This window comes from Sparus aurata, chromosome 2 (genome assembly GCF_900880675.1).
Source record: "Sparus aurata chromosome 2, fSpaAur1.1, whole genome shotgun sequence".
NCBI lineage: Eukaryota > Metazoa > Chordata > Actinopteri > Spariformes > Sparidae > Sparus > Sparus aurata.
In genome coordinates, this window is record NC_044188.1 from 13,077,778 (window position 1) to 13,101,106 (window position 23,329).

Below are 23,329 nucleotides of genomic sequence, written 5' to 3' on the forward strand. Positions count from 1 at the left end.
CGGCTCTCAGCCGTACCAGAATTAGCTCCTCGCTAAATTTCATCTGTAGTCCCTGGGCAAGAACAAATAACATAAATCTAACAGTTGTGGTCAAATGTATACTCCATATCAAATGTCCCTGCACTCAGAAGGAGAGAGGGGGACAGATGTGATGTGGGGGTGGGGTGGGGGTGGGGTGGTGTTAGTATTTGGTGTGACCTGAGGAAGAGGGTCGAGCTGAGACACAAATGAAAGATGAGCCTCGGACGCGTCGGACCAGGCTGCGTTTGGCCCAGCCCCAGAATGATACCGTGAGAGGAAACGGTGATGACGACAGCGCGTAAATCGGCAGCTGGAGCCAGGAGGTGCCCAGGCTGCGCGGTTTGAGCGGTGAACACAAGCGCCTGCGAGCACGGCACCGGGAGGCTCCACATCCAAGAACACTGTGGTTACGCGTGCGTTCCCGTTTGGATCGGAGGAGGACGCTGCCCTGTCTCTCTCTCATCATCAGCACAGTCTGAGATTATTTTTTATTTTTTGTTTGTTTTGTTTGTTTGTTTGCTTGCTTGCTTTTTGGAGATGCTGCGTTATGTTGTTCCCGCGCGCTAAACTTTACAGCCTAATGAATCCGATTTGACCAATTAAAAGTGCCAAAACAGAGACGGAGAAGTTAATCCACTGAAAAATGTCCACCACGCACCTCAGCTCTCCGGCGCCTAACCAGAGCTACCTTCCCACGGCCACCTACGAGAAGAAGACAGACCCGGCGGGGGTGGAGAGGCAAATCCGCCTACTGCTTTTCGGCTTGTGCGTAACCATCGCCGCTGCCACCCTCGTCGGAGGGGTGTACTCGCTGCTCTCTCTCCTCCGGGCGAGGAGGAAAACCTCCCTGTGTCTCATCGTGGCTTCCATGTCGGTGGACGACCTGCTCAGTGTGGTGCCCCTCTCCTTGTTCATGCTCCTCCAGTGGGAGACGGACGGAGATGGAGCTGGAGGTGGAGGTGAAGGTGGAGGCACGGGCAGCCTGTGCACTTTATCGGGACTTCTGTACGTGTTCCAGGGCGTCTCCAGCAATATGAAGGCTTGCCTGATAGCAGCCTACACTTTTTATGTCACCAAGAGGTTTGGAGTGCTCCAGTCTGTCCGCCGGCCCCTCAGGGTGATGTGGGCCATCGCCGCTGTGTGGGCGTTCAGCCTGGCCGTCAGCGCGCTGCCTCTGTGCGGATGGGGCAGCTTTACGCCGGCTTCTCTCGGGTGTTTCCCCGAGAGCGACAGCTTTTACATCCTGCTGCTCTTCATTTTATACTCCCTGTGTTTCTGCGGCTTGTTAGTCTTCTTCATCCCCCTCACCTACCAGCTGCTGTGCTCCAGAGAGCCCCAGAGGAGTTTACTGTACCCCAGCTATCTGGAGATGGCGAGGGGGCTGAGTGTGTCCGCTCCCCTCTGTGACCTCCAGTCCTTCTCCCGGGACAGCCTGAACAAAAGTTTGGGCGCCTACAACGAGCTGAGCCCGAGTTCATGCGGAACTGGGCTCAGGGACAAAGAGGGCAGCTGTGTGTCTCCGGTGTCCGTCAACGGGCAGAGGACAGCCGCCGTGGAGGACACACCGGTGGTGTTCGCGCAGAAGCGCTTCTCCCTGATCCTGGCGGTGGTCCGAGTGATTTTATGGATGCCACTGATGGTGAGTAGTGTAATAAAAATCCAATTCCACAGCACTTGGAGCCAAAAGACACAGCATGATAACTTTTAGAACGCCCCCCCCCCTGCCAAACCACTTCATCTAATAGGCTTGAAATGATTTTACTGTCAATGGACATCTACCAGTTTTCATTATTCCCAGCTTTTAAAGGAGCTCTGCGGAACTTCTGTTTTATGCTGGAAGCCAGTCGTAGATAATGTCAGTGGACTCCATTTCTTAACAGACCTCAGTTCTGCTGCTCACTATGAGCAGAGAGAGGCACTGGAGAAGGTGTGTGAAGTGGCATCCTTGGGAAACCCACCACCCTGCAGCTTTAAACAGCTTCAACAAATCATCAACATGCTTGTTGATGATGATGGAGAATGAGAAATGGCAAAGGTCTCGTTTTTTTCTCTTCACCTTACAACCCACTCACCTATCTCCAGCAAAGTGACAACGTATATGTTACATTACATTACCTTAATGTAGGTGTTAGTGACCAGTCTCTTATTTTTGACATTGCAATCAGTATCTACTTCTACCTTGCACAATCCAGGACAAACCTCTGACTACTACAAAATCTGCCAAACTCTATTTTATGTTTTTATCATGTCTTTTTGTGTTTTGCATGTACTGACAACACCGACAACAGTAAATTCCTCACATGTGAACTTATTTGGCAAAAAACTCAATCTGATTTTGATTCTAAATTGTTACATAGAGCCCTTTTAGTGTCAGTTTTGTTTTAATATTATTGTTATGAAGTTGGAATGATTCCACGTTTCCAGGGAATTCGAACAAAAGAAACTCTCTTTCTCATTATACTGGAACGACTTCTCAGCTCTTTCCAAGAGAAATAGGATTAAAGATTAAGATTAAGTGAGATAAACAGAACTAGGTCGTTTCTGGTCATCCAACTATAGATAATCCTAAAGGAGAGAGTTGTCTGGCGTTATGCTGTAGGTGTCTTAAAAAAAAAAAAGATGTCAAACAAGCACCAAAAAGTGCTTAATGGCAGACTAGAAACTGAAATGTAGCAAACATTTTAAAGGTACATCATGTAGTTTTGTTATTGACTGTTTTTTTAATACCTAAACAAACTAAATAAACAGACTGTCTTTGTTTTCACGACTGAATAAACAAACTGACCTTAAAGGTCGACACAGTTTCATACTGTTTACTTTGTTTATTTGTGGCGGACCCTGCCACCTCTCTAGCTTTAAACAGTGTTCTGGACCTTATTTTCCTTTGAGAACAGCTTGTTTATTCACTTTTGGTGATTATGTATTATATTACAAAGGCATTACTATTGTAGATATTTAAATTTCCTCTCCAAAACTACATATTGCCCCTTGAATGCCACCACCAGTCCTGAGCTGTAAGCTGTACATGGCAACAGTAACAAGTTGTGGGATCTTAAGTCTGAATAGAAGTGGGTGATTCTCTTAAAATACTTTCCTGTGGTGAAGAGAAAGACAAACTATTCTTCCTTTTTTTGTTGGAGTGACATTAAAAAAAACCCTGACTGTCCTCTGAGGCAGGCTAAGAAAACATTATTTTACAGGCTGGATTCAATTCACAGATGGTCTGTTATCTGTCAAGGTTCGAAACCATTTAGACATTGAGTCTCATTAAATTGGTTTAACAGTGATATTTAAAAAAAAAAAACAAGCAGTCAGTGTCCTGTTAAATTAACGTTCCCTGAAGGCCTTAGGAACAGAAGTTGGCGGGTTTTAGTCACCACTTAAAGGGCACCATTCACGGGGTTGAATACTGTAAGTGATTGCCACACGAGCGAGTCCTGCCGCTGTTGCAACATTTGTTCTCACTCGAAGAATAGAAAAAAAAAAAAGAATAATAGGTGATAAATGCTGTGCAGCCAGCTGACAATGATAGGCAAACGGAGCTGGCATTCCATGCTGAGCAGAAGCACTGGATATGATTAAAAGAGAAAATGTCAAAATTCAAGAACAAAAACATTTTCAGGGTAGCCACTGAGGTCAGTATTAGCACAATGCTCAAACCTGTTGCTGGGCCACAGTGGCTGAGTCATAAAAGCACGCTTTCAATTTTCTAATAAGCAATAGAAAAATCATGCATTTGTTTTCAATTCAGCACCCCCATACATAACACAATAGTGTGACTGTCTCAAACAGCTGTGACGTATTTGAAGAAAACAAACGAAAAAGAAAAGCAAAAAAAAAAAAAGCCCAGTACGGTTGAGAGATCTTTGTAATTTTGTTCCATTCATGTGTGTCCCTGCCCCCACTTCCTCATGCATATTAAATCACTGACTCTTCAGTGAATTAATTCCCCCTTCCCCTTCATTCACAGACTTTGGTACTGGTGCGCCATGCGCTCAATGCACGCAGCTCATCCCTGGAGACCCTGAGCTTCTTCCTCACTCTGCTTGCCCCTGTGGTCACGCCGTTGTTTGTGCTGTCTGAGCGCTGGATCCACATGCCGTGTGGCTGCTTCATTAACTGCAAGCGGGATCCAGCGCAGGAAGCCTCAGGTAAACATAACAAACCCCCTGAATGAGCTGCCTTTGTTTCTTTGCTGGCAAGCTGTTGCACTAAAGTCATTCTTTTTTCTTCCCACAGCGATGAAGAGAAGATTTGAGTTCAACCTTTCCTTCCAACAAGGCTATGGAGTGTACAAGCTGTCACATGCCACCATGTCCTACAGCAATCCACACCTCGAGAAGCCGGCCTATCACAGCCTCTTTAACTGTGACTTCCCAAATACCCGCCTTGATGCATTAGAAAGTGGTGGGCTCCCCACCTTGGGCCCTGATTTTGATTTCAGCACCACCTGCCCTGTGGACAGCTCCTCTCACGCAGACCTTCTGTTGGAGGCTGTCGCCGGCGGAGGAGAGGGGCTGGCTGAGTGTCCCTCACTCCCTCACGAGAACAACGGAGATGATGGGGACTTCAGCTGTGTCCCCTCGCTGCCCTCTCAGGATCACAACCTCACGGACGCCTCGTCTGTGTTCGAGGGGACGGAGAGGAGGCTGTCGCACAAGGAGTGCCGGAAAATCGAGCTGACAGACTGGGAGTGGTGCAGGAGTAAATCAGAGAGGACGCCCAGACAGGTACACCAGAGCAGGCGCTTTATTATCATCAAATTAAGTCGCTTGCATCCATCACTGTGTGGTTTATGGCTGCCGTTAATTGATTTTCCACAATCTCACTCTCTTTCTTCCCTAAACTAGTCAAACACCTGCTACGCTCGCATGCAACATATGGCGATGTACTCTAGAGACAATCATTTAGGAGTGTTTGGCGTCTCAGGGCCATAAAATGGATGGATTTTCAATCTCCCTTTCTGTGTTTACATTGTGTTTCGAAAGGAAATTAACTGCTGTCTTATTGCAGTGCACCTGTACAGAGACCAAATCCCCCAGATGAGGGATTGGGATGCGGGCTGGAGAGGAGAGCGTGCACGTTTGTGTGTTTTTTTTTGCCGTCAGACTTTCTGTTTGTCGGTCCGTGTCACTGTGGCTTTTCTTTACGCATCTGCGAATATGCCTCTTTTATAATCAAGGCGACAGACTGGGAGCTGTGTGTGTGTGATTCGGATAAAGTGGTTAAACTCTTAGCGTCCTCTCTCTTAGCCTCTATCCTCGCCTGTCTTCCCTCTCCGTATCTTTATTTATTCTGAGCCTCAATGGGTTCTGATCAACAGAGCGACTGATCAAGCTACTATCAGCAGCGGAGCGCTCGAGTAACAAATGTCAGGCTGTCTTTCAAAACCAAATATTCATTCATTCGAAGCTGCTCCACACCCTTGAAAATCAGAGCAGCAGCACTTCAGACTCAGCTCCATTCATTGATTCAGTCTGGTGGTCTTGGGGGATTTAAAGGTAGTTTTTTTTTTTTTTACGGTTTCAAGATCAGTAGCGATGAGGTTTATGAAGGTTAGCTCCTTTTTACGTGTTTTTTGCCGAGCTGGGATTTGTTGTAAAATGAAAAATTAAACAGTTTTTAGACCAAGTTCCATCAAACAATTGCTGTTTTTCTATGAGTACAGTGTTGTGGAGTGTTGTCTGTCTCCCAAGACCCAAAGTTGTGCTCATAAATATATTATTCGCTCAGTCGGTCAATAGTTCCTCAGTGCAGTTGATGCAAATTCAAAGAGTGCGAAGTGTAAACAATCCAGCTCGAGACAGTTTGCTTCAGACACACGAACCACTATCCTCTAATCCATTTTTAATCCATTTTCTCTTCTTTGCATCTGACATCCCGTGCTCTTGTAATACCAGAAGTTTAATTCTCTCTGTGTCTTTCAAGACCCAATTGAATTGTTAAACAAGGACAAAACGGTGAAGGCTTAATGGTTAATTTATCCTGGCCTTAGAGATGCCAGACACAGATGAGCGAGGAGCTTCAGCAGAGCAGCCACAGGCGCTATCTTTGAAACTGACAGCACCAGAGATGTGACTTTTTTACAGGGGAAAACACTGTGAGCTTGTTTTAAACTCGCTTAACTGTCTGAGACATGAACAGATGCGGAAGCATGAGCGCATACATGTGCTCGCGAGCACTTTGTGTCTGTCTCTGCTCTACTTATAAGTCTGAAATGTTTTGGTTGAAAATCACCAGAGGGTGGAAAATCCATGGAGCATGCATCTACAGCTTTGCTTTGGCACTCACTTTGCATCATGTATAAGTCTGAGATGCTCACTGCTGGCTTGTGTGTTTGGGTTTGTGTGTGTATGTGTGTGTGTGTGTGTGTGTGTGTGTGTGTGTGCCCTACTTCTCAGTTTCTTCTTGGCAAACTCTGTATATTGTGCTCCCTCCCGTGGGTTTTAATCATTGATTGGGGTCAGTATAAACAAGTACAATAAAGAGTATATATGTGCAGTCACGCACTTCCTATCAAATCCAGCAACTTTCTCACTTTTGCAAACACAGCCAGACATTAAGATCAAATTTTGCTCACAAACTCCTACATACCAAACAACACCCAAAAGCCCACCCGACATAATTTGTGATTTATAGCATTTCCTGGTCGTGTTTTGTTCCTCGTTAGCAGCTAGATGTCATTACACAGCGTCTGTCCTCCTTAGTGTCAGCCCCGCTGGCCTTCAGCCTCCGCAGGGAGAGGTGGAATTAGAGCTTAAAGACATCTTTACCCTCCCTGTGACTTTATACTCTCTGTTAGCAAGCACAGAGCTTGGGGGCACATTCACAAAGCCTGCTCCCAGAGGGGAAACGGAGTGCTAATGTGCATTCAGATGTTAACCCTTGAGAGAACACACCCAAAACTGAAAGTAACTGGTGTTCTTATAATTAAAGCTACAAGGCAGTGAAAGAAAAAAAAACTATTGATTTTGAATGGATTAGGAAAAAAAAAACACAATCAGAATCAAAGAACTGCAAACATCCCTGTATCTGGAAGAATCGACAACAGAAACCTGAAAGCACTGTTGCCTTTATGAAAATATGTAGTGTATTCAAACAACACTCTAATTCAGTTGTTAGAATAGGTACAAAAATCTGTGACATTGCAAAGCGGTGCGTTAAACTGAATGCTAAATGTAGCTTCTAAAATGCTCACAATGACAATACTCATATGCTGATGTGTTGCAGTTGTTACTTTTACCGTGTTCATTCTTTGTTTAGCATGTTAGCATGCTAACATTTGACAATTAGGACTGAGCAAAAAAAAAAAGGTGATGATGAGGCTGATGGGAATGTTATTAGTTACCTCCACCAAGGAGTTGTCTTTGTTTGTTGGTTTGTCAGCAGGATTACTCAAAAACTAGGGAACAGGATGGGTGTCAGCCCCAAAAAGACCTAATCAACTTTTAGGATGGATCTGGATAAAGGGACGGATCAAAAAATGTATTCTCATTGTCTTTAACATGAGATAGGGTGTTTGTCCACTCTCTAAGGAAATAATGAATGCATCTTGATGAAAAAAATCAGCTTTAGTAAGTCGTCTGGAATCTATGATTCTAAATCTAGTGAGCTGAAAATATTGTTAAGCAGTTATGATGGTTTAAAGGAGCAATTTGTAGGATATGGTCAGAATTGTGTGGGTTTTTTTTTAAGAACTGACATTATTAACAGAGTGTGAATAAACAACTGTGTTGATGTTATACATGCATGTATTGTGTTGCGGAGATGTCTACTTATGTAAGCATGCTAATAAGATAGCCCTAGGCCATCCTCTTTCATAAAACCCATTGTACTGCCAAGAGGCGAAAGTCCGCTATAGTCTTGGTCAGAGCTGCTGTAAATTACCTCTGTACTGTAGCCCCTGTTATCAAACTAGCCTCAATTGGCCTCAGAGGCTGTGTGCAGTCCCAGCTGGTGTTCAACCCTGTTGTTGAGTTTGGCCCCATCATCCGTGGTTACCACCCCTGCAATCTGAGTTCCTGGTCCAGACAAATATAGGGCAGCTGGCTCCACAGCTAACTGAGCCATGAACTTATTTGATAACCAAATAGGATGTGTCCTCTGAGAAACAAGAATATCTGGACAAAATTTCATGGCAGTTCATTCAAACATTGTTGAGATGCTTCCAGTTCGTAGACATTACCATTTATACAGCCATGCCGCTGGAGCAATACTGTAAAAGCAAAGCATGGTGGAAATGTTGATGTGGTTTCATGTGTATATACTGGAAATCAAAATAATTCATAGAAGTGCAACACTGTACGTAAAGCAAGTAAGTTGTGTGAGTATAGTACACACACACACGTCCATCACTGTACTTCCCACACTGATGGGTTCAGAGCATTATTTGAATTACTTGTCAGTGTGTTTTCAGCTCAACATGATGCTCTCCCTCCCTTCCTCTGCATCTCCCTTTATTCATAGTGATGCAAAGACAATGAGAAGAAAACAGACAGAGTCAGGGAGGACAAGAGATTGACATCCTCTATTGTTTCTATTGTGCGTCTTAGTCACAATCAGATCATTACATCGAACTAATCTAAATAATTTAGAAGGCTTAATGAGACCTGCCACAATCTCCCCACAGTGTTACGCCACAGGCAGGACGCTTCTCCTTCCCCCTGCCAGCAATATGCATCTTCTCCAACACGTCATGTTGACAGAGGCTCACTTTGATATACTGTGTGCTGAATTAATCTCTGAAGTGATTTAAAAATATGACTGAGAAACGTGAACCACAGGAGTGATGAAATTATATTATTCAGACCAAATAAGGGCAAAATAGCATACAGATCATGCCTGACATCTCATTTGAACAGCAGAGTGCTGTTGACAGGGCTCTTGCATGTAAGCCTCATTACCTCGGGATGGAAGTGGTCGGTCAACACATTCATCTCCCTGCCACTGACATCATGGACACAATCGAAGTTCAATTAGTTTGAGGAAAGGCAGCGATATGCAAGTGGGCCTTGTAGGCTTTGAACGTCTTGTCAATAACAAGACGAGCAGATGAGATGGATTTCGCTAACGCTTGTAACGGCATTCTCTTATTTGTTTCTGCTCTTTCCTATCATTTTATTCAATGCAGAGGTCATCAGGTGGTCTGTCAATCCCCCTGTGCGCCTTTCAGGGCACCGTATCTCTGCAGGCACCCACGGGGAAGACCCTCTCGCTCTCCACCTATGAAGTCAGCAGTGATGGACTCAAAATCTCCCCCAACAACGCAAAGAAGGTAAAAGCCCCTCAGAGCAGTCTCCTCTTATGTCTTTGCGGTTCAATTCCTATTCATTTTAGACAACTTAAGAAAGGAAACTTTTCACATTTCAAAGCTAGTGTCAGGAGATAGTGGCTTGGCTTTAAAAAACCTTGAAGTAGGAGGAAAAAAACTAGTCTGGGTCAAGAGTACAGAAAGAAACTTGTTGCTTTCATGTTTCAGTCTGCATATGGATTAAAGAACTGAAATATAAACTGTTAATTAGTGAGATTTAGAGATGCTGGTAGGTGGATTATTGAGCTTTGGATAGAATCAAGCTGTTTCCCCCCCTGCTTCCAGTCTTTCTGCTAAAATAAGCTAATCTCCTCCTGGCTCTTATTTCGTTTTGACACGCAGATATGAAAGTCATATACATCTTCTCATTTAACTGTCAGCAAAAAATATGAGCCCTGAGGTGTAGAGCTGCAGCAATTACATCTGCTGGCTCCAGCCTCTTTCACTAGCAAGGACCACACCATCAACGACATGCGTTTAAGGATTTATTAGTGACAAAGGAAAACGAAGTGTCGAAGATCTTGGTTCTTTTGAGTTCTTCGAGTGCGTTGTGGGGATTCTTGCAGAGAATCCGCCGCCGCTCCCGGGCAGCGACGGACCCCCTCATGGACCTACGAAGGAGAGGAGAGAAAGAAGAAACAGACAGAGAGAAATGGGGTGGGGGGGAGGGGTGCAGAATACGAGAGCGAAGCAGATGAGAGGGTCAGGTGGTTATTTATAGAAATGCGGAAGTTGGCGCTGTTGAGGTGTGGTCCTGCTCCTGAAACTTCGCCAATTAAGCTTCAATTCACTAGCAAGGACCACACCATCAACGACATGCGTTTAAGGATTTATTAGTGACAAAGGAAAACGAAGTGTCGAAGATCTTGGTTCTTTTGAGTTCTTCGAGTGCGTTGTGGGGATTCTTGCAGAGAATCCGCCGCCGCTCCCGGGCAGCGACGGACCCCCAAAAACCTCCAATTACTTGAGAAGATATTGAGCGGATCTGAGATCTTTGAGATCTGAACAGATGTAACGGTGGTACGTTTGGGAGGACCAGCGGCCTATGAGATGTATGAAGTGTTCTGGGAAGCCATTACGGGAGGCTGAAGTGGCAGCTCCGATTCTGAAGGAGTGCCCAGAGTAGTTGTCGGGCAAAATACCAGACAATGAGAGCACCCGGCGAAAGTGATGGTGGAACCAGAATCGAGTAGCCACTTGGCTGGATTCGGAGATGAAAAGAGGATCTGTCGTTGTTGTGAGATATACGGAATTGCAAGAAATTTGCGAGGGTTTCGAAGGGATTCAGTGGTGATTGGACCTTGAAGAAGAAGACGGGTGTAGGCGGACCAAATTGATTGGTTTTGGTTTGCTTTAAGTGGAACACCATAGTGTCGTCTGAAAAGCGAGACAAGTCAGAAATGCAAGCATGAAGGCTTGAGTTGAAGTGAATGGTTGAGGAGGTGAATTCGGAGCATCTGAGGAAGCCAAAAGGCAAGCAAGAACATGGCTTCCAGGGTTTGGGGCGACTTGAGGAGTGCCGTACCCGGAACGGATTGTGTGGAGGCAGATTAACGGCGAGTTGGCATTAAGAGGAAGACGGCGAGGGCTTAACGAACTGTTAACGAACAGCCGGTTATTGTCTTAGAAAGAAGCTGATACCGCTAAGGTAAGCTTGGTGGTGCGTGATTTGTCATGAGGAATGGGCGTAAGTACTGAAAGAAGTCGTGGTGATGAGATCGAATGACGGAAAGGTTGTGTTGTATTGGTCGTGAAAGTAATGGAAGCTTTCCAAGCTGTCCAGTAGGAAGAGAGGGTCGAGGGTGATAGGCTGTTGATGGTGGAGCTCTGGTAGTCGCTTATCAGGGGTATAAGCGCAGGATTTACGAGTTGAATGTCGACGCCCAACTGGCGTAGGGAAGGTATCTGCGTGAGGTGCCAAGCTTCTGAACTTCTGGCATTCATTAGCGAGCTTCGGGGGCGATTCTGCCACAAGCCATCTTCCTTTGTAGAAACCCCCAAAACCGGCCTAAGGAGCAGCATCGCTGTACAGATGGATGTCATGTGGGTTAGTTGGTTGGTCATCGTAAAAGAAAGTGATTCCGTTCCAATTGGTGATAGGGTTGAGTCACGGACAGATTTCAGCAAGGCTCGAGCTATCCAGGGAGATGGAGGTCAAGAGTGATGGGACGGAAGGGACAGAAGCTGACGTTTGGTGCGGCGCTGGGCGCAGAAGAAGGTTCGGCTGAGCTTTCCGACCGGGAATGAAGTCTAAAACTTGTTAGTGTCAAGAATGATTCCGAGAAACTCAAGGGATGTGGAGGGGCCCTCTGTTTTCTCTGCGACGATGGGACCCCGAGGTTGGAGAAGACAGAAGTCAGGGTAATCAGGCCGGAAGCGGGTGGCGATGTGGTGGGGGGAAATTGTTAGACTGGATCCAGCTGAGGGCTTCAGGTGGGGTGTCGAAGAGTTTAGGCTGCTTTGCGACCAAAGGTGAGCCTAACGGTGAAGTAATATATACCACGCCAATGGATGCTGAAGAAACGGCAGAAGTCGGGGTGAATAGGGAGGACTTTAAGAGCACTGGTCTGTTCCTGGACCTTCCTTAACTTCCTTAGCGAGCGTGCGGTCAACTGAATCTGGCTCGGTTATGGTCGACTGAAGATTATTGATTTCAAAAGAGATAGATGATTGTGTGGAGTCCGGGGTGAAGACCTTCTTCAAGTCCTTTATGAGAAACTAGCTTTGGCGAGGTAGGTTGTACAGGCATTCGGGGTGGGCGTGGCCCCCGCTGCAAAAGGAGTAAACGTGGAGGAAGCGGCACTGGGACACGGTGCATCCGGTACTGTTGAAGCCGTTGCAAATCGAACAACCTCCTTGGTGCATGACGGACCTGCCTTTCTTATATACGCCGTTGATTACGGGAAGATGACAGAAGGGGTAGATGACATCTGTTCTGGAGGTATGGGTGCTGGTGGAGCTGCCGACAACAGGCGAGAGAAGGCTGAAGCTCTCGTTTGGTTTTTTTGTGCGGCCCAGTGTGGGTAGCTGTGTATAAAGTGAAATTAGTGGTTGCCTGTTGAGGGGGAAGAACGGGTGCTGACGACCCCAGCCGACATGAGCTGCTGGGACTGATGGAGCTGGGAGATGGAAGCTCCCTGCATCCCTGGCATAGGGTGCTGGCACCCGGTGCCAGGAGCCCCGGTTGAAGCGAGGTGCTGTGGTTGCTGGAATTAGGCGGCAGAGGGCACTGGCATCTTGGTGCCAGGAGACTTGGTTGAAGCGAGGTGCTGTTGTTGATAGAAACAGGAAGCAGAGGGCGCTGGCATCCCGGTGCCAGGAGCCCGGGTTGAAGCAATCTGCTGTGGTTGCTGGAAATAGGCGCCAGAGGGCGCTGGCATCTCGGTGCCAGGAGCCCCGGTTGAAGCGAGCAGCTGTGGTTGCTTGAAACGGGAAGCAGGGGGTGCTGACATCTCGGTGCTGGGAGCCCCGGTTGATCAAGCTGCTGTGGTTGCTTGAAACGGGAAGCAGGGGGGCGCTGGCATCTCGGTGCCAGGAGCCCCGGTTGAAGCGAGCTGCTGTGGTTGCTGGAAACAGGAAGCAGAGGGCTCTGGCATCTCGGTGCCAGGATCAGAATCAGAATCAGAATCCTTAAATGTCCCGCAGACGGGGGAATTTGTGTCTCGCAGCAGCAGAATATTACGAGAATAGAGCAATAGCAAAATAGATAATATAATAGACACTATAATTAAAAAGGGGAAGAAAATCGAATCGAATCAACGTATATACATATTTACATGATGTAGTGCAAGAATGGACAGTAATTTTTTAATATACAGACTGGAACGGTTGAAGCGAGCTGCTGTGGTTGCTGGAAACAGGAAGCAGACGGCGCTGGCATCTCGGTGCCAGGAGCCCCGGTTGAAGCGAGCTGCTGTGGTTGCTCGAAACAGGAGCAGAGGGCGCTGGCATCTCGGTGCCAGGGTCAAAATCTGAATCAGAATCCTTTAATGTCCCGCAGACGGGGAAATTTGTTGTCGCGGCAGAATATTACGAGAACAGCGCAATAGCAAAATAGACAATAGAATAGACACTATAATTAAAAAGGGGGAGAAAATAGCATCGAAGTACATATTTACATGATGTAGTGCAAGAATTGACAGTAATTTTTATATACAGACCGGAGCCCCGGTTGAAGCGAGCTGCTGTGGTTGCTGGAAACAGGAAGCAGAGGGCACTGGCGTCTCAGTGCCAGGGGCCCCAGTTGAAGCGAGCTGCTGTGGTTGCTGGACACAGGAAGCAGAGGGCGCTGGCATCTCGGTGCCAGGAGCCCTGGTTGAAGCGAGCTGCTGTGGTTGCTGGAAACAGGAAGCAGGGGGCGCTGGCATCTCGGTGCCAGGAGCCCCGGTTGAAGCGAGCTGCTGTGGTTGCTGGACACAGGAAGCAGAGGGCGCTGGCATCCCGGTGCCAAGAGCCTCCGCTGAAACAGGCTGCTGTGGTTGTTAGCAGTGGGCTGTAGGGGGCACTGGCATCCCTGTGCCAGGAGCCTCCGCAAAGTTTAGCTGCGGTGATGGCCGGAACTGGATGGCGGTGGGCACTGTGGCGTTTGCCCTTGAGGTTGTAGGTTGCTGTAGCTAATGATGATAATCCTGATAGAAGTTGGAGGGTCCTGGAATCTATCTGGGCGCTCCCTCTGGAGTGTAGTGATGCGAGAAGTGGTGGCGGAAACTCTGGAGTTGTTTGATCTGGCAGAGGATCTCTGTCTCTGCTTTTGCTGCTGTTCTGTGTTTTCTTTGGGCTTTGTCATTTGATTGTACTGTCCCTTTAACAAGAGCGTAGACGTCACTGCCTGTAGGGCTGTGCGTGATGACGTCGCCTGGAAGCGATCTGGTGTTAACGGAACGAACAGCCATGAGTTTATTTATTTATTTTTCGAAGATTGGCTGTTGTGGTGGCTAGAACTGGATGGCAGTGGGCACCATGACGTTGCCCTAGATGTTGTAGGTTGCTAGTGTCGATGATGAAAATCCTGATGGGGATTGGAGGGTCCTGAAATCCATCTGGGCACTCCCTTTGGAGTGGAGTGATGACGAGAGGTGGTAGCAGAAACTCTAGAGTCATTTGATCTGGCTGAGGATCTCTGTCCCCACTTTACTGTACTGTCCCTTTTAACAGGAGCGTCGACGTCGCGGTGTGTTGCGTGCGCGTGATGACGTCACCCGGAAGAGAGCTGGTGTTGACGGAAGAAGCACACATGCGTGTGGAGAAAGTTTGGCTTTATAGTCCATTCGGTTAAACAGAATTCATTTGTCGTTTAAAGTTTTCTGGGGAGCGGCTACTGTCCAAATCGGTGACTGTAGAAGATGAAAGCCGGTCGGGGGAACTCACCGGAGCGTGGAGACGTTGTGACCGGCGAGTTGTTCGGCCGGTGTTGGCGGAACGATGGCGGGAGGCTTCGCTTCTTGGAGGTGAAGGAGTCGGCGAACTGTGGCGAACTGCAGCGACGGTGACTTTCTGTTCCGGAAATTCCTCGTCCTCTCTTTGCTGCAGAAGGAGGTGGGCTGGGAGACACGGGAGAGTCGTCGGGCGAACTATGATAATCTTGGATGTTGAGGAGAGATGAACCAGGCGGGAGACGAACCATGGATGAGACGAAGTTGGTGCTCTTCGGACCCGCTCGCGTCCTAGCCGGCTGTTGGGCCACTGGAATCGGGTCCTCGGGTACGGAGGTGACGGGAGAGTAGTCGGCTTCAGATGAATGGTGATCCTCATCTCGTCTGAAAGATTGTCCGACGGGAATAGTGATACGAAGTCCATGATGAGGTGAGTAGAGCCTGATGTTGCTCGAACAAAAGTTTGGATGTGCTCGGGCGAGGCGATGTCGCGTGATCTCGTTTCGGGGTGCGAGAGCGCAGAATACGAGAGCGAAGCAGATGAGAGGGTCAGGTGGTTATTTATAGAAATGCGGAAGTTGGCGCTGTTGAGGTGTGGTCCTGCTCCTGAAACTTCGCCAATTAAGCTTCAATAAATGTAAGGATCACCTGCTTTTCTTTGTCATTAATGATAGTAAATAATGAGTCTTTGCTGTTTGGACCGCTGATTGGACAGAAGAAGCGATTTGAAGACGCCCGTGTGGGCTCTGTGAAAATGTTACTTTGACGTTTATGCTAAACAATAAATTGATTAATCATGGAAATCATCAGCAGATTAATTGATAATGAAAACTAGAAAGGCACTCAGTGAATGAAAATTAAGAAATTAATTAATACAAAATTTCAGTCAAAGTGAGACAAAATGCTCTGTTTTAGCTCCTGTCTTTTTAAGCCCCCCCCCCCCCCCCCCCCCCCCCCCCCACCCCCCGAATACCCTGATCTGCTCTGATTGGTCAGCTCACACACGCCTGAGCCAGCACCGCTAACAACAACAGAGCAGCTGTGCTAAATCAAATCATACGTCCCAATTTATGTAGGCGTACATTATGCACATGTGTGACATGGCAATGTAGTGTGGTGTCACAAAGAGTACTGAAGAGGCATTTCAGGTGCAGTGTTTTCTGTGGGAGACAGGAGCTTCTGTTGGTGTGGACTTTGGTGATTTTTACTTTCAAGATCCTTTACATGCACACGAATATATTTAAAACACTCAAGGAAAGGAAAAATTCAGCATTATTAGGTTTTTAGAGAAGAATTTACCTAAGTTGACTGACATTTTGACACCATATTGTTGATGGATAACTAACTAAATCTCCCTCTGCTTCAAAGGTTGAAGTGTATCGCTCCAAATCAGTCGGCCACGAGCCAAGCGCAGACGACCCAGCATCAGGGGGCCAGGCCGGAGACGTGAACGTCAGCAGCGTGGGAATGGGCATGGAGATCGGAATGGGGATGTCTGGTGTGGCGGACACCAACGTCAAGATCCACCTGGAGGTTCTGGAGATCTGCGACAACGAGGAGGCCATGGACAGCGTCTCCATCATCTCCAACATCAGCCAGTCCTCCACGCACGCCCGCTCGCCGTCGCTGCGCTACTCTCGGAGAGAGAACCGCTTCGTGTCCTGTGACCTGGGCGAGACGGCCTCCTACTCCCTGCTCATCCCTAGCGGAGGCAACCCAGAGACGGAGACCATCAATATCACTATACCTGACACTGTGGAGGCTCACAGGCAGAACAGCCGGCGGCAGACGCAGGAGAGCTCGGGCTATCGTGAGGAGATACAGCTGCTCAATGAGGCCTACAGAAAGCAAGCCGGGGAGAGGGAAGAGTGACACGCACAACAACAAAGCGCTCTCAGGAGGGGTTTCAGATCACACCTCTGAGAGAAAAAGGATGAAAGACAAATTTCCAAATCATTCCACATTTACTTTCTTTATGATCACCGCTCTAACACAACTGACAGGTGACCCAAATAGAGACTTAGCTGGAGACTGTTATTATAGACTCGTGTACTTCCTCGCCAGATAGCGTCACCTGTCTGCGGAGTACACAGAGATAGATTGGTCTGTAAACGAAGAGGGATAGCAGAGAGAGAGAGGAAGGGGGGGATAGGGGAGAGAAACAATATTCTAGCAGAGCATCTGTATTCCTTGCGAGACTTTCACCATATGGCAGCCTGTCATCATAAAATAGACACGACGAGAGAGAAATTCACTCAGATGTCGAAGAGGAGGGGTCTGATGTGAAGCTGCTCTTCCAGCGTTGACGTCACCGGTGACTCAGCTGCGAGTGGAAGGGTCACCTGACCCGTGTGTCTGACTCATCCCAGTGTGTGTTGTTGTGCATTTTTTCGTGTGAGAAAAAATGAGACGTAGCCATACCCATAAGGATGAGGGTGTGAGAGTAATGACGTCAGCCAGCTCAATGTATTCACTTGTTTCCCCCTCATAAGAAAAGCATATATTACTTTTAATTACAGCGTGTTTTTCCCTTTTGCGCACAGCCCCTACGTCCACCATGTATCACACGAGTCCTACTATCAAGTGAGAGAAAGAGAGAGAGCGCTGTCCGTGCTTAAAATCTCAAACAGGTGGAGAGGAGGAGGACAGAAGAGGCGAGCGATCGAGGGGAGAAGTCGAGGGGACACTTATGCAGAGCAATCTTCTGCCTCGTGCACACTCAGTGCAATTTAAAAGAGTGACAGTGTGCATATTTTACTAAACAACAATAGGCAGCATATGAATGTATATCCCAGAGCCACTTTGGGGGGGATCATCTTCTACTGCCTGCTCAGTTCACTGCCGGTCCAATCAGCGAGCCACCAGGCCTCTCACGAACACTTGCATAAATTCAACTGGAATAAAATCTACATAGATAGTATTGTGTTACAGTACATGGACTGCAATCTGATGCGTCTTTATTCACTTTCACAGATAATATCCTTATATGCACATTTACATGTACGTGTGTGTGTGTGTAAGCAAATGCAGTAACATTGTAAAAAAATGTGTATTTCAGAGTAACTTTAGAATATGTATTTATTTAAAGGTGCACTATGTGTGTTCGGGCGAAGAAATTCAATCAGGAATTAAAATCTTCCTCGTCTTTTTTTTCATAACAGAATAAGCTGATTACACATTACGCAGTTAGTTACTGTTTTACTTTGTTTATATGTGGCTGACCCTGCCACCTTTCTAGCTTCAAACAGTGTTCTGGACCTTATTTTCCTCTGAGAACAGCTTGTTTATTCATTTATGGAGAAAAATAAATATGAGTCAAATCTGAGTTTGTATTATTACCTCATTAATATTGTAAATATTACAATTCTGAGTTTGAACTTCTTCACCAAAATGACATAGCGCCCCTTCAAGTTTGTTTCATGATGGCGTCTTTTTCTATGTCAGCTGTTTCTCTGACATCACATAGGCACTTTGTGGACTTCATTTGCAGGCTTTTGAATTGTCCTTCAGCGAGCCCACTTCATTAGCTGCGACATGTTCCATCCCCCCTGAAGAATGTTGTCATTAAAGATTCATACCAGAAAATTGCCTCCAACAGGATTGTGATGCATTTCTATTCCGAGTGCTCCTGGGCACAGAAGATGTAAAAGAAAAATAATGTACAGGCATATGAATCATAATGAATGTAAAGTTGCAGTCAATGTCAAGCATTTCAGCTGTTAAATGGTGCCAAAGGTTTTCTTTTATTTATTTATTTTTTTCAGCTGGGCACAGCTTCATCTCTGCAGCTTAACAGAGTGGAAGTGATTTGATCATCTGCTTGTTCTCACTTTCAAACGGAAATAGCGTTCTGCTTCTGGTCAATATGTGATCAATAAACTGTCATTTGCCTCGTTTGTGAGAAAATGGGAATTGCACATTAGCTAGACAAGTGTTTGCATGTTTGCTCCTTCACATCAACCATCTGGACTGATTGAGTAACACACAAACCACTCAAACGGGATTCTGTGTCACAGAATAAAAGCAAATGAAGCACAATAATGAGCTACTTAAAGAGACTGGCCTAGATAGTTAGCAACCATCATTGCTTGTTGTGCCCCTAGGATGACAGTAATCTGACTAATCCACAACATCTGTACGATATATTTCTCTTTTGTTCTGGTCTTATCCATGCGCGCAGATGGCACCAATTGCAGTGCGCATTGACAGTGCTGCGTTTGTGTGCCACAACTAATGGTGCGTTCCAGTTGTACATGAATGTTGGAATTTCCGAGCTCCAAGTCAGAATTTTAATAAGAACCCCCCGTGAAATCGGATCTCAAACTCGGAAAGTCGGATTAGTCTCACCAGCCCGACATAAAATTCATGCTATCTGCTACTTACGTAAACAGTAGTTACATGTTTTGTTGTACGTTTGTAAGGCTGGGAAGCGCTGGGAGCACTCAACTTTGGGGTTACGTTGTTCCGAGCTCCAAGTTCCGACTTTCAGTGTAAATTGAACACAGCATAAGGCACATCTCTCACTCCCCAGGGTCCTAAAGAGAACTGGCAGCTGCTCCTGCGCCTGTTGCGGTGATCAGACCATTGTCTACTATGACAGAGCGGGTGATTTCAATTTAATGAAGAAACAAAATGAAGAAATAAAAAACAATCAGAGCGTTTTTTTTTTAAATCAAACAATGTAAGTAGGCTATCCTACGCCTGCTGCCTGTTGACAAGAGCATAGACCCAGTCAAAATGAGCGGATACATTTGATGAGTTCATCAATTATCAGCAAAATTGCAGATAAGATCCGGCCCTTGCCAGTGTTGCAGAATTCCATTATTATGGATGGGACAAGGGATGTCTCTGGTGTTGGCAGGAGGCGATGTGCCTACGTTATGATGACACTGATTTGCTGGTGCACAAAGACTTCATGGGGTTGTATGAAGCAACTTCTACAACAGGTGAAAACCTTGCCCGGATCATTTTGGACATTCTGTTGAGACTGAATTTGCTAATATCGGCATATGATGGAGCTTCGAATATGGCGGAAAAGTACTCAGGTGCACAGGCTGTTATTCAGCAAGCACAGCCACTAACACATATATACACTGTGGAGCGCACCGTGTCAATTTAGTTACACAACAAGCTTGCTCAGCATCTTGTGCTGTGCGATATGCACTTGACTGGATACATGACCTTGGCACATTTTTTGGGCAGTCTGGTAGAATAGAATAGATAGAATAGATTTTCTATTGTCAGTTTGTTCCGAAGAAAACAACGAAACACAGATAGCTCTTTGTTTGACAATTATGAAATATAGACAAATATAGATAAAAGAACATTTACAGCATTTACAACATTTACAACAATAGTAGAATAGGTAAGGTGAAATACAAGTTTAAAGCCATTGTTGCAGCTGAAGGGAAAGGGCCAGCCCTGCCCATCAGGCCTTTATGTCCCACAAGGTGGACTGTACGCTCACCTGCTATCCGTGCTGTTCTCAGCCAATATGGCATGGTAGTAAGTGCACTAGATGAGAGGGCTGCAAATCACTCTGAGTCTGCAAGCAGAGCAGAGGGCTTATGTGTTCGACGGCAATAGGATAATGTTGTACTGGGACTTCTGCTTGCTTTAGATGTGATCAGTGAACTAGACGTTCTAAACACATCTATCCAGAAAAAGACTCAGACAATGGAGGGCATGGTCTCTGCATTCTCCTTGGTGCAAGACAGCTTGAAATCCAAAAGAAACACAGAACACTTTGAGGAAGTCTTTAAGGAGGCAGAGGACAGGTGTGGCAATCTTTCTCTAGAGCCCATTGTTCTACCCTGCACACATAGGCCCCCTAAAAGATATTCTGGGCAGGCTCCTGCATACACATCTGGATCCACTGTGGATTTTTACAGAGTAGAGTTCTACCGTGTCCAAGACACAGTAGATGCACACATTACTGAGAGGCTTACGCAACCAGGCATTCAAACATTAAAAGAACTGTAAAACTCACTCCTGACTCCCATTACAAATGATGCAGTGGTTCGCAAATATCCTGAACTGAAAGAGGAAGAGAGTCCAGCTGGCCATGTTTAAAAACAAGTACAAGGTCAACACAACTGCAGATGCTGTGCATGCTTTGAAACAAATGCCGCCTGAAGTCTTCGGCCTGTTTAATCAGGTAGAGACACTAGTGAGATTGCTGATGGTGGTGCCCATATCATCTTCTGAGGCAGAGTGCAGTTTTAGTGGGTTACGCAGATTAAAAACATGGTTGCGATCAACCATGACTCAAAACACTCAATGGCATTGCTGTGTGCCATGTTCACCAAGAGAGGCTTGACAGACTGGACGGACAAGAAATTGTCCAGCAGTATGTTCAGGGTAATAAAAGGAATAGAGATGTTTTTGGGTCCTTTGTTGAGTCTGCTACTAGACAGTACATTTGTTTGGCTGCACTATAGGGAATTCCTAATAGTACTACTTCTGTCATTTCAAATGTGAATTTCATTTACAGTATACATACTTATTTTTATTTATGTAAATATGTTGTTGTTTACACTTCTGAGTTCATTACAAATGTTTAAATAAAACATATTTTGCATAAGGGATGACGTTTTGGTGGGTGATTGGCATTCCAGACAAGTAACAGTTTCATCATGTATGGCTAGTGTTGATCAGGTAGGCTTTTGTTTAACAATGTTCATTGTTGTAGATCCATGATTTCAAATAAGAATTCTCCAATGGCTTTTTAGTGCAAACCGTTGGCCCATAGGCTATTACGAAAGTAACTACTTGAGCACTGGTTAAATTCCAAATTACACAAAAATAACTTATTGAGTTGAAATCATTTGCTGACAACTTGGTCCCCCCCTAGTTCAAAAATCCCATCTGTGCCCCTGGATAAAATCAGAAGTAAAACAAAAACAAAAACAAACATTATCAACAGAGAGTGAGGAAACAACAGGGCTGATGTCATGTCAAATACCTCTATCTTCTGTGTTGCAGAGATGTCCACTGAAGTAAGCATGCTAACCAGCTAGCCACAGCCCATCCGGTCTCCTAGTGCCACTTTGTGCCAGAGAGGGGTGATTGTCTAATAGCCCCCATAGTTTCATCTAGCAGATACTGTATACGCCAGCTGTTACGGTAGTATATAGACAGAATGCCAAGAAATATCGCTGTCAATCGCCTCTGTACTTTATCCTTTGTTGAGCTGGATGCCATCGCCTGTGAGAACTCTATGAGTTAATTAGCTAGCTACAACCAAAGATGGCTGCAAAGAGCAGCAGTTGACGGTTACTCTGGTGCTGTCACTTACCTTTTTGGAGCTACCTTCAAATTCTGGCCATATTCCACAAATTCTACCTCCAGCAAATGATTCTTTAAATTTGATCTTTGTGCATATGCAGTAAATGCATATGCATTCAGATGTTGTCTGCTGTGGAAGGCAAATGGAGGCAGAGAGAGCCCTGAGTGCAGGAGAAAATGGTTAAAAGAGCAGCAAAAACTAAACGTAGCTATCCCTACTGTTTTATCTTCTTGCTCTGGTCCAAGGACTTTTGCCTCCCACTCGCAAATTTTGATTATGCTGAAGCAATAAGGTGCATGTGAGCCTGCAACACGAAACAGCATCAGTGGCACCACTTGAGACCTCCGGTTCGACACATGCAACCATCAATGGATGCGGCATGCATTATTGATACTGTGAGCCTGAAGAGGAGAAAACACAATCATGTTAAAACATTATGTTTTCAGCAGAGGTTTTTCATCTTGCTTAAATGATTCATTAGGGTCAGAGATCATTAGTATGCATCACAGGTAACCCTGAGGGTACAAAAACAAGGTGTGCAGAAGAGTCACGGTACAGTGCTGAGAGCAAAGAGCAGGGGGAGGGGGGCTCAGAGCATACGAAACTGTCCTTTTTCCCCTCATATCCTTTTGTTTTCACAAGCTTCCACTACTGAAAAGGCTTCCTCCCTTTCCCCCCATCTCTCAGCTTCATTCTAGGTTTGTATTCTGCATACATTTCTTCCCCTTGTTTCTCGGACTCCAGCTTATTTTCAGTCCCTCACCTGTTCCCTGCAGAGCCGCCTGCCGAGATATTGATAGCCCTCATTTCAAAATAATGATGAGTAAATGTATTGGCAGCTGAGGCGAAAGCCTGTGGGGCACTGCTAATTCAAACAAACAAGGTTTAGCTGATCACAGTTAATTTCTTTTTCAAGCTGAGCCCCGCTCGAAGACACGAATGAATACATTCCTGTCAAAGCTCATCATTGAAGTTTTTTGAAAAACAGAGCCAGAAATTGATTTAATCTGATGAAACCAAATTCCTCAACACAAGGACTGAATCAGAGATTTCAAATAGACCAAGCTTATCTTTCACACATTTCATCAAGACGTAGATTTTCCCTCTGTATCTGTGTGGTTGTGGACAGCTTGGATTTCCTTGATTACAAATCGTCGTAGACCAATGTTCATTTTACAGTTTATGAAATGAAACGTATCATGTCCTCCAATGTATCATTGATGATGACAGAACAGGAGCATGCGAGGGGAAGAAGTTCATCTAAAAGTGGTGAAGCATGATATTTCATGACAGCGACACAGAGCCCGAGGGCGGCGATCTACTCGGCAGCCTCTCATG

At 45.9% G+C, this 23,329-nt stretch overlaps 1 protein-coding gene across 1 annotated transcript; it reads left to right on the forward strand.

The window, feature by feature from the left end:
- The first annotated feature begins 204 nt into the window (after positions 1-204).
- LOC115594954 (probable G-protein coupled receptor 149) lies at positions 205-18,604 on the forward strand. Its single transcript, XM_030439159.1, has 5 exons — positions 205-1,660; positions 3,992-4,172; positions 4,261-4,751; positions 9,152-9,295; positions 16,072-18,604. Exons 1-5 carry the CDS (start codon positions 665-667, stop codon positions 16,573-16,575), a joined length of 2,316 nt encoding a protein of 771 aa, XP_030295019.1. The 5' UTR covers positions 205-664; the 3' UTR covers positions 16,576-18,604.
- Positions 18,605-23,329: the final 4,725 nt, after the last annotated feature.

What these genes read in the sequence shown, in the direction of transcription:
- LOC115594954 (XM_030439159.1), top strand. Translation starts at nt 665, where the DNA reads ATGTCCACCACGCACCTCAGCTCTCCGGCGCCTAACCAGAGCTACCTT. An exon ending in TTTTATGGATGCCACTGATG is followed by an intron (nt 1,661 to 3,991) that starts GTGAGTAGTGTA and finishes CTTCATTCACAG; the next exon opens with ACTTTGGTACTGGTGCGCCA. An exon ending in TCCAGCGCAGGAAGCCTCAG is followed by an intron (nt 4,173 to 4,260) that starts GTAAACATAACA and finishes TTCTTCCCACAG; the next exon opens with CGATGAAGAGAAGATTTGAG.